The sequence below is a fragment of the Zingiber officinale genome, chromosome 4A (assembly GCF_018446385.1).
Source record: "Zingiber officinale cultivar Zhangliang chromosome 4A, Zo_v1.1, whole genome shotgun sequence".
Lineage (NCBI taxonomy): Eukaryota > Viridiplantae > Streptophyta > Magnoliopsida > Zingiberales > Zingiberaceae > Zingiber > Zingiber officinale.
This window is the reverse complement of record NC_055992.1, coordinates 23,727,240-23,738,677: the sequence shown is the minus strand read 5'-3', so window position 1 is coordinate 23,738,677 and position 11,438 is coordinate 23,727,240. Positions and strand designations below refer to the sequence as shown.

At 34.1% G+C, this 11,438-nt stretch overlaps 1 protein-coding gene across 1 annotated transcript in view; it reads right to left on the bottom strand.

Annotated features, from left to right (window-relative positions):
* Positions 1–2,156: 2,156 nt before the first annotated feature.
* Positions 2,157–11,438, bottom strand: part of LOC121969713 (epidermal growth factor receptor substrate 15-like) — a 51,921-nt gene continuing 42,639 nt past the window's right edge. Inside the window, exons 11-13 of the mRNA XM_042519940.1 lie at positions 6,906–7,224; positions 2,969–3,056; positions 2,157–2,848 (exon numbers count right to left, since the gene is read on the bottom strand). Coding sequence (XP_042375874.1) covers positions 2,384–2,848; positions 2,969–3,056; positions 6,906–7,224 — 872 coding nt within the window. The 3' untranslated portion in view covers positions 2,157–2,383. The remainder of the gene's footprint in view (positions 2,849–2,968; positions 3,057–6,905; positions 7,225–11,438) is intronic.

Sequence of the window (11,438 nt, the reverse complement as noted above, 5' to 3'; positions counted from 1 at the left end):
GCAAATGCCCAGCCGCTCGGCACCTGACTTGCCGGTCGACGTCTGCTTTGGTGATAGTTTTGAGCGTCGGAAGCTCGATGCAAGACCGAGCTGTAATAACGTCGGACCGACTATTCCTTAGTCCGACCGGCTGATGGGGTCGCCCGATCGGACGCTAGCCTAGGGCATCGACCGCCTTAACTCTGACCTTCCACGTGTCGCTGACCTCCTGTGGAGCGGGGTCTACCTTACCACCGGATCAAAGAGTATAGAGAGGGATAAATTTTAAACAATTAATGGTGGTTAATTGGGGACATCAGATCGGAGGTGTAGATATCTAATGGCAAAAACACTTCCAATTAGTTTCTTATTATAGCAAAGAAGCAAGAAATAAAGTTAAAAAGTTATCAAAATGTTTTATCTTCTCTTATGGGAAGAACCCTAGTCAAGAGGCAGTCCATTAACTCGTATTATGTTGTTTTCCTTTTTGTCTAACTCGGATGTTTAATCTTTGATGCCTTGATATGATACCATATTATTACATTTCATGTTAACCGAAGAAGAAAAACTTTTGTGATTATTATGCTATTATTCCTTGTACATCTCTGCAACCATCTTGTAATAGTGTATCTTAAAAAACAATACCCTAGATTTCATTGGTCTTTTCAGAATTTTGTGAGACTTCACTTTTCATCACTTCTCCCTTTGTTTTCTTAGAATTTCAGTCCTTGTAATCTTTTTTGCTATGCTTGGGTGAGGCTCTATAAGTATCCATTGGTTGAAACCTTGTGCAATGGCATTGCCTCCCTTTTATTTGACATGCAACGAATTGATCTTCTCGATCTCTCAACGCCAATACTGCTCTTCAACTTTCTACTCGCACCTGATTTTACTTGGGAATTTATTATTTCGGTGAATAATACCAACTATTTGTTTGTCTGTTATTCTGTTTGTTGGAGCCTTGTTCTCTGGTATTACCTCTTTCATAGTTTTGATCCTTAAAACACTAGCACTAATCTCTTCAGCTTCCTTTGCTCAAGAAGCATTTATCTCTAAACTTCTCTTAATGGCCAACCTAACCACCTGTTGATTACACAGGGTTACCCTTTTGTCAATCAGTTTCAAATATTTGGCTCAAAATTTACAAATCTTAAATATTGTTTTTTATGACATTTTACCCTTTACTGGTATGAAATGGTTTCAATGTTTTTACAATTTAGGGGAAATGTGTAATGTTGATCATCAATGTTAATCTTAAAATTGCTTCTTAAAATTAATGAAGCAGTTGCCTATGGTACTAAAAGCCTGAATAATGAACCACAGGTTTCCTCTATAGCTGAGCTAATATCAAAGAGAACTTCAAGCATCAACCGCATGCTACAAGGCCAATAGTTTAAAGTCCTCGAGTGGAAGAACAGGTTCAGGTGAATGTAGTACCACCGCAATGCAGGACAAGATGGATGCAGATAAATAAAAACTCAAAAACACAAAAGGAACGGTTGCATCATCGAAACCAGATCAGTGAAAATGCACCCAAAACACACAGCTCTGGTTCTTTCCTGGTTATTACCGAAATCAAGAAAAACAAACAAACAAACAAGATAATATGTCCCAATTTCCTAAAATCTTTGAAATGTCACTGGGCTAGGTCACGCCAACCTCGCTGCGACCTCCATCACAAAGATGTTTGCTTTTTCCTCTCGTATTGGACATATTGTAAGTAAATAACTATTGTAATAATGATAAAATATTATTTTAGCTATTTTATAAAAAAAATGCTAAATCTTTATAAAATATCATTTATTTTAATATCGTAAGCTACTTGGTATCAATCTCTTTTTTTTAATCTAAAGAAAGAAAATTATCACGGATTAGAATTATAAGTCGCAGGTTACCTGGATCAGTCATGACCGAATTCTGTAATACATCACTATTAGTCAGTTAACTCAGAGCCACGACAGGTCACAAGATAGCTTTGGTAGCGTAGGCCTGTGGACCTACCATGGTTTTGTTATGGAAAAATTTACCAACAGAAGCCATGATCATCCACTTCAAATACTTCCTAACTTACCGATAAAAATTTTCTATAGAGCCGTACCGATCAATCTCAGATTTAATCGATCTAAACTGAATAATAATAATAATAATAATAATAATAATAATAAATGTCCAGTAGATGATATTAAATGCTCTTAACATAGGGTTAAAAAATTACAATCTTGAAAAGTTTAAACCCCAAAACAAGAACAATGGAAAAGAATGGTAACATAAAATACACTGCACACAACAAACTGCAAAACTAATCATACAAGCCAAACTGAGCCATGAATTTGTAGAATGAAACCAATATTTATGCTTACAACTCTGCATCATACACGATTCAGGAAGTTTCCTTGCAGAAGACTTAGAAAGCCCTCCAATTATCGGACCCTTGTCTTGGGGAACTCCCTCCAGAAGATTTAAAAGGTCCTGTTGAACCAAATGGATCGGCATCGTCAAAAGATTCAAATGCCCCCCGTTTGTGACCAAAGTCTCTATTGCTACTTATTGAATCAAACCGTGCTAGAGTTTCAGGACGAGAGCTGCTGATGGAGTCAAATCTAGAAAAGTTCTCGCGTGCAGTAAAAGTGCCACTATCATGCGTTGCAAAAGAATCAAATCTGCCAAAACTGTAGAAGGCATCTCGCCCACCATTAAACGCTGATGAAGAGGAAGAGTTGAACATTGGAGAACTTGGAACAGAATCGTCAAAAAAGGAGCTCCTCTTCTCTTTCCCAAAAACACTACTAGCACTTGGAGAGTCTGCTTTTACTGAATCAAAGTCAGACATAAAGAAAGTATTCCTATTACCGCCATCATAATCATTCTCCTGCAGGTAACGACAGCAACATCAATTAATGAATCCACTGACAAAGATCTTCTAACTTCTTTTATGCCTTCATTTTGCACAAGACAAAAGGAAAACAAAACAGATTACATAGGAATTTACCTTCCATGCTGAATCAGTATCATCAAAGGTCCATGGATCATCATTGTACTTATCTCCAGAAATAGTAGACTCAGCATCAACATGATCACTGCAATAATTATTTTGGACAAGTGCATCATAATCTAGCGTATATTTCTTTGACAATAGCAGTTGGAACTCCCAAAATATTATCACTACTTTTGTGCTTATTAACACTTGTATCTAATGCAGATAAAGGGAAAGATGCCAAAGGCTCCAAATGCTTATCACAAAGATATTAAAAGGAAACAACAACGATTGCTAGTTGATATAGGAAGAAAAATAAATTCACTAAGATTTCATACTGTGAACTTGAATTCTAGATCATGGAAAATTTTATATGAAACATGGAAAAAAATCACTATAATCAATTTGAACTTCAGGTCAACAATGAAAAAGAGTATGAAATTAATTTAATTTTAATTCCATTTTGAATTTATCTTGAAATAATCCCCACTTTATACCCCCTTATTGTTCATCCTCTTCCAAGTAAATTTGGGTACTTTTTCAACCAAAGAAAATTGGTGTTCTTTTCTTCTCACCACAAATACTTGAGATCCAGCATACTCTTAACCCAACCAATGCTGGTCATCATCATTTGTCTCAATCCTATTAGGTATCAAAATCATTTCATAGTGACTCTCATCACCTCAAAGATCCTCATACCAACTTGTTTTAACTCCTCAAAGAACTCCATAAACATCATATGACCTACTGGAAGATGACACAAGGACAAAGACAACAATAGGAAGCATTTGCTGCATGCACTTCCTCTTATCATCCTCTGCTGAAAGCAGTACTCATCTTCGCTCATTTGCTGAAAGCACCTCCCATCCTACCCCTTCGCCCATACTCTAAAACAACTTTGTTCTATTCCTCCCTTTAAAACTCACAATTTATTCTCCCTCACTACCAATTGATACTAAAAATCACAATAAAAAAATTCTTCACACCCTCGCCTCCATTCTAAAACAAATCTTAGCTCCCTGGTAGTTATACCCTTTTCAACACCAAATAACATTAAAAAATGAACATTATTCCCTCATCCCACTCCCTGAAATACAAAAACAAAAATATGCCACATTAAACTGCTATGCGCACTAAACTGCTAGCACCAATCCACCCACATCAAACAAGCCTCTTCCCTCCCCTCCAAGTTCAGGGAAACCCTCTCAGATTCTCCCCCTTCTCCAAATTCCATCATCCACCACCTCCCTACCATTCTCTCACCCTTTTTAAATCCACCTAGGATGTACCCTATGGAACTTAGACTCGAGTGTGAGTATTGGACACAAGTATGGATCCAAAAGTGGGACATGGTTTTTTTCCTGAGTGAGAAGGATCCAAAATTCGAAACCATATATACTAAGACACAGCAATGCTACAAATTACTGTTAACTAAATTTATACAATAATTTCTTAATAAATAAGTTAATAATGATTAATTGATCTATTAATATAGTTTTAATTAATACAACTTAAGTTAATAAATTAATCTATTAAAAAAATTCTTAATATAGTATAACTAAAGTTATTATTATATAAGATGTATAACTTATAACACTTAATTTTGCCCACCCTCTCTCCCCATGACACGAGTCCCATCACTCTCCCTTCTCTCACAACTAAAGTTATTATTATATAAGATGTATAACTTATAGCACTTAATTTTGCCCACCCTCTCTCCCCATGACACGAGTCCCATCACTCTCCCTTCTCTCACGTTGTGGTTTGTGAAGCCGACCTTGAGCGGCATCGCCATGGATACCAGCCTATGTGGCCAAATGAGTGGTCAGATGCATCCCCTCCTTCCCTATACATGCAACATGCAAAGCCTAGGAGGTAACCTTCCTTGTCTGCATGTTCTTCCTCTTGTTACCAGTTCTTCGAACTTGATTCCGCGAATTTATTTTGCATACCTCTATTCATGTTGTGTCAAGTTGACATGGGTACAAGAGGAAAGACTAACATAGGATGTATCTTCTCCCTTGCCAACCACCTACACTTTCTGCAAACTGTTGATGTGTCACTTTTAACTTCCTCGAAATACATGTTCAATGGGGTGTGTTATGCTGCACACCCCTGTGTGCACAATAGTCGTGCGCGACTTTAGAGCAAAGTTTAAAATTTTGACCCGTGTCGAGGTTTCGGTTCTGGACCGGAACGATATGATTTCGATACCGTATCGTGTCGTGCCGATATAATCTTGGTATTTTTTAAATATAAAATATATTAATTAAAAAATAACATATTTAACATAAATATTTTACAAAATAAACAATATAAAAAATAATCTTTAAAAAAAAGGAAAAGATATGAAAATAGATAAATAAATAAATAAAAATTTTATTATAATTTTTAAATTAAAATAAATGAAATATAAAATTAATTAGATAATTTTATTAGGGTTTAATAAAGTCTCTTTAGATTATCTCCATCATAGCTAAGAGTTGATTAAAATAATTAACCTAAGTTTAATTTTAAAAAATCTAAAATTCGACACCTCACGAGCTCGCGCGACTTTGGCGCTGCCACGGGGTTGTGCGACCCCTTAGCCATGGCCACAGGGATTGCATGACTCCTTCGGCGCGACCGTGGTGGTCATGTGACCCCTTTGCAGCGGTCGCAGGGTCGCGCGACACCTTTGCGGCGGCAGCGGAAGGGTTATGCGACCCCTCCGTTGCAGCCACGGGGTCGCGCAACATGTTGCAGTCGTTGCGGGTCTAGTATTGGGGTCGTGCCGATGCTGATCGCCGAGCGGAACGAGATGTTTCGCCCATTTCGCCCGTCTCGGCACGACACTTTAAACCATGCTTTAGAGGATTCTTTAGAGGGTTTTACATCAATGATATTAATCATTTTAATATCAAAATAATCTCTCTCTATTATCCTTTCTTCTCCTTCATCCTCATCTAGAAACTAGGAAGCTACTGTATCTCTTCTCCTAAAGAATCCTAGGAAGGTTGATCTCCCCTCTCAACAAATACCTAAGATCTTGCATTCTCCCAGCCCAACTAATGCTACTTATCATTACTAGGTTCCAAATTTGTGTCTTTAACACACAAGTGAGTCCTAAAACCCAAAACCCATGTAAAGCGAATCTCAAATAAATCAAATCAGAAAAGGGATTTTGCGTTAGAGGTGCAAGCAAGATGAAGGAGAAATGCAGGATCTAAGGTACTTAACAGAAGACAGTATCAATCTTCTTAGATTTTCTGGGACAAGAAAACCTAGATCGTATTAGAAGAGGATTAAGTGGAAGAGAGGATACAGGAAATTTTAATTTGGAAATAAAGTTCTTTGATGAATAATATGGTTGATGTAATAGTACAACATATATAATCAACTCCAATAACTTGGTCTAACTAAAAAATTTAATCTGCAAGACTCTATAGGATTATTTAAATTAATAACCCCATTAAAAATAAACTGGATCTAATACCTTGATCAATGTTAACCTGGCTCTTTAAGGAAACTAGTTACAATAAAGTTATGAGGACATGTTGATATAAAATAAAATAAAAAAGACTGAATATCCTTTGCATGCAAAAAAATATACATGTCAAGTAGAACATGAAGGTCTGTAATGAATGATTTTGCAGAATTTATTCTGAAACAAAGATGGAAGGTACCTAGGAAAAATTAGTTCTGGCACATAATCCTATTAAAGAACAAAATGATTAAAATATATTCACAACTCCTTCACCATACGGCATCATCAGGAAAAATATAGAAATTAGAACATGCACAAGAAGATGAGGATCATGAATCATCAAGTTAATATGTATTACAATAAAAAAAATCAACCATATTGGATAAAGATAAAATTGAAGTTCCTACTATTCACTGTAAAAGTTTAATTCTAGCATAGATTGTTACTTCATTAGATTAAGAGGAAAATGAAGAGAGAAAAAAGTACCTATGAGTTTCATTATTGTGCGGTGAAACTTCATTGACTCCCAATTGAGAGGAACTGAATGGACTTTCAAAGGTACTTCTTTCAGGACTGCTAGTGGGGCTTTTCATTGATCCTTCCTCACTGTTATCATAGGCAGATCCATTCATGTGTTCATGTGTACCATTAAGCTTTTCAATCTTGCCATCAGCATTGAAAGAAGATGCAATAGGAGAATAATCTTCAGTAGAAGCTTTATCACTCCAAATTGAAGGAGATTTTGAGCCTCCATTAACAACAGTATTAAAAACCCCTGAGCTAAGTTCTTTTGTGACTGTAAATCCTGTAAAAAGGATAATTACCAGCTTAACTTCTTCAGAGAAGTTATCAGACATCAAAGGAAAATCATAAGTTTCCAAGGAAATATACTCTGTTGTGATCATTAGTATAGGTGGCCTCACCCAAATATTAGTACTAATGGGAGAACGTGTGGTAGGATGTGTCACTTCTAATTTGCTAATCAATGTGACATGGACTTTATTCTCAAATCCAAAGAACACAATTACATTATACAAAAATGATAGCAAAAAATAACTTTATCATGGGTTAAAAGGTGAAATCGTCACGTATTTACCATAAAAATGTCAGTGTTATCCCAAGCGAAGATTAGAAAGGTTAAGGTTTACATTGGGCCTTAACAGCGAATGTTAAAAATGTATAAACCTCAATAAGCGTAGATCTTAACTGTATTTGAAGGTCAGGTTGTCCCCTACAACCCGTGAGGGTCCTTTCCCACCCAAATACCTTGATATGCAAAAGGGGGACTAGGAGGCCACCTCAAAAATGAGCCATCAAATAAGTGAATGCATGCATGATAGCCAATAAATTTTCACATTTCTATGGATCAATGCAAGTAAAGAAGCTAATCATAGTTTTAGAATAAGGTTGCTAGCTGGAAAATAGAATTGATGGGTGTTAGGATTAGAAGGAAAACAACCAAAAGCGTGCTTACAGTATTGCAGAAAAAGATAGAGAAATAGCTACCAGATTCTGATATTTAAAACATTTAGTAGTTTGTGAGCCTTCCGAGGTATCATGTTAAGGATTATAAAAGCTAGGATAAGGTTGCTGAAGCTGAAAGAATTGGAGAAAAAAAATATTGAGAAAATGAGAAACTAGTTTTAAGTTCTTATGCCCTTCAAACAGGATTAAATGATCAAATCAAAGAAGAATTATAGGAGAATTAAAATGAAATTACAAGTATACCAATGGTTGAAAATTTAAAAAGAATTTAATGGACAACTAGGGAGAGTGTATCGGGAACATAAAAATTAAAGGCCTGTGAAGATTTTGGATTTGGGAAAATAAATGAAGAGGATAGTATGGTTTTAGATTTTGCTACTTATGTATCTTCTGGTCGCTACTACTTATCTTATGATATAAAAAGAGCATTTGATTACTTTTAAGAGTGCTACAGTCAGAATCAAATTGATTTATTTGTTGACTACAAAAGTTGATGAAATTATTGATAAAATTTGAAAGGTAATGCTTAGAGAACACTTATCAAATCAACACAAACTAATATGGTTGATATAAAAAGAAAATCATAAGCCTTGGGTAATTTTGAATGTATAAAAGATGAAAACAAAAAGAATTTTGTTAAGAAGGTGATTAAGAAAATATGGGAAAAAATATCCTTATAGTCTTTCTAATGTGCACTCTACACAAAATTTGATTTAAAAGATACAAAACTATGAAAATTTATGAATCATAGATTTGTTCATAAGATTAGATCAAATGAGATTAAAGAAGCTTGAAAAGGGCTCAAAGTTAGATAAAAGTGTAGAGCTGATAATATTCCTATTGAAGTTTAGAAGTGTTTAAGAGATCAAATTGCAATTTCGTTAAACCAAGTTAATTAAAAAAATTTGAGGACCAATGAAATGCCCAAGAAATAAAAAGAAAGAATTCTTATCATCTAATTCTACAAATACAAATGAGATACAATATTGTCAAATTATAAAGTGATCAAATTGATGAATCTAAAAACTTAGAAAGTTACTGAGAGTGGTTTTAAAAAGTTTTTGCATAAGCTGCATATAAAGCTTATGAAGTCAATAAAACAATATGATTTCGATATTGTATCATGTCATGTCATTACGATTTTGATATTTTTTTAAATATAAAATATATTAATTAAAAATATTTTTATTAATATTTGATATTATACATGCTTATTATTGAGTTATATTTGCGAGATTAAATGTTGAGTTTAAGTTTTGATATTATCTTGTGAAATGTTTAATGTTTATTGAGTTAAAGTCAATTTAGGTTAGCTGAAGTCCACCAAAAAAAACATGGCAGGATGAAATAGGTTTAAAATACATTTAATTTAGATTTGTTTTGATCATTTTAAAATCAAATTTATATATAGATTAATTTAGTTCATTAGTAGTATATTTTAAAAGTTAAAAGTTAAAAATTATATTATATTTATTTTTTTATCTTCTTAATAATTTGTTTCCTACCTCTTTAAAAGTTTTTTTTTCTCTACGTTTATCATGTGGACGAATAAAGAAAGAAAAAGGATAATCATTTTAAGGTTAAGAGGTGCTTTTTTTCCTCTATTTACCTTGTGAAGAAATAAAGAGAGAAAAAAAAATAATCATCCTTAAGAGGTATTCTTTTCTCGTTGTTTACCTTTTTATATAGATAAAGGAAAAAAAATTAATAAATGAAAGAGTAAAAAAAAATAACAAAGGAAAAAAATTAATGGATAAAAGAAATAAAAAATAAGAAGGACAAATTAATAAGGGAAAGGAGTTACCCATTAAAAAATTAACCCAAAAATTAAAATAAAAAATAAAAAATTACACTGCTATCACAGCCCCGCTAAGGTCGTCGCAGGGTAGTGACGACTCACGTCGGCCTTGCGAGGCCTTGGAGGTCACCGTGAGTTCACGACAACTCGTAGCATCTTGCGGCAACTGCCACAACTTGCAGCGGCCTCACGGTGCCAGTGCCGATCGGAATGGTAAATTTCGTCCATCCAAACCAACATGACATGAAATTTAATTCCTTGATGTTTGTATAAGTAACTCACTTCTTGGTCTCTGGCCTGTTAGTCGCTATGAGTGTTACCCCAATGGGATGTGTCTAATTATCTCTCTTAACTCAAAGAGAACAAGTTTAAAAAAGGATCCTAGAATGTCTATGGTTGGGTCGAGAGGGTCTTGTAGCAAAGTAAAATATGTGACAACACGTTGAAGAAATTATTTTGGGTTCATGTGTAAAAGATTAACCAGATTGCAACCAATGAAAAGAAGAATTTGCATATGATATTTTCCAACTTTAAAAAGGCTTATGAAGCGGTCCCTAGCTAACAATCATAGTGAATTTTAGAGAATAAAAAATTATCTAAAAAAAATATCAATGTGACAAAAGCTAGGTATGAAAAATATAATTGCTAATATTAGATATATAGGGACTCTGACAAAGTATTTTCTTATAATCATAGGATGTTCTTATAATCATAGGTTTATATTAAAGGCAAATCTAATAATCACTACTAGATGCACACACTTACCATATTTGAGATATACCTATTTGCATCCAAACAATATCATATTAATTGATAAAAGTGTGTACAAAATTAAAATCTTGAAATAAAACTAAAATTGAACCTTTCAAATACAGTTTCAGTAATAATAAAAAAATAAATGGATTATGTAAGATGAATAGAAATGAAATTCTAATAAGAGTTTTAGATATGTTGGATGATATTTACATAGATATCATTGATACAATAATAGAAAATAGATAGTTGAAATGGACTTGAACTTTAGAATTTTGTGCGATCATTGTGTGCCTCTTAGGCTAAAAGAGAAATTTTATAAGGATAGGTTATAGCTTGCCATACATTAAAGTTGAGAGTTTGGAGTTGATAGAAAGCACCACATCCCCTAAAAAAATGAATATAGTAACAAAGTTGAAACTGCTAAAGATGAATGTGTGGAGTTACTTTGGAGAATAAAAATATAGGGGTAATTAGTATGCAAGGCAATGGATAGAAGCAATCAATTGAAGACTAAAAAAAATTAGAATCAAAGGTGTAAAGCATATAAAAAAGATCAAAGAAAACTAGACTATATGTAATAAAAATGGCTTAATTTGACAATTACTAATGATTTTTAGAGCTCAATGGAGAATTAAGATCCATGCATTGATCTGTAATAGTGGGGACAATAAGGGTCAGATGATGAAGACAAGTATGGACATGGAAATCTACATAAGAGTGGTTTAAATCCCAGCCAAAAGGGCCCATGACACATTTTTCAAAAAATATTTCAATATTCGATTCTAATTGGCCAAAATTCTCTTTCCATCATGGTTTGAGTTGATAGGTAACAGATAGTAGGCTAAGGAAGACATGTACTCTTCCTCATCCTCGCATCCATTCATGATCTGTTGGGTTCCCATTTCTTCCTTGAAGAAATACAGGTGTTCTAATTATTAAAGACCTACCATCTTTTCTTCGAAAATAACAGACCATAAAGC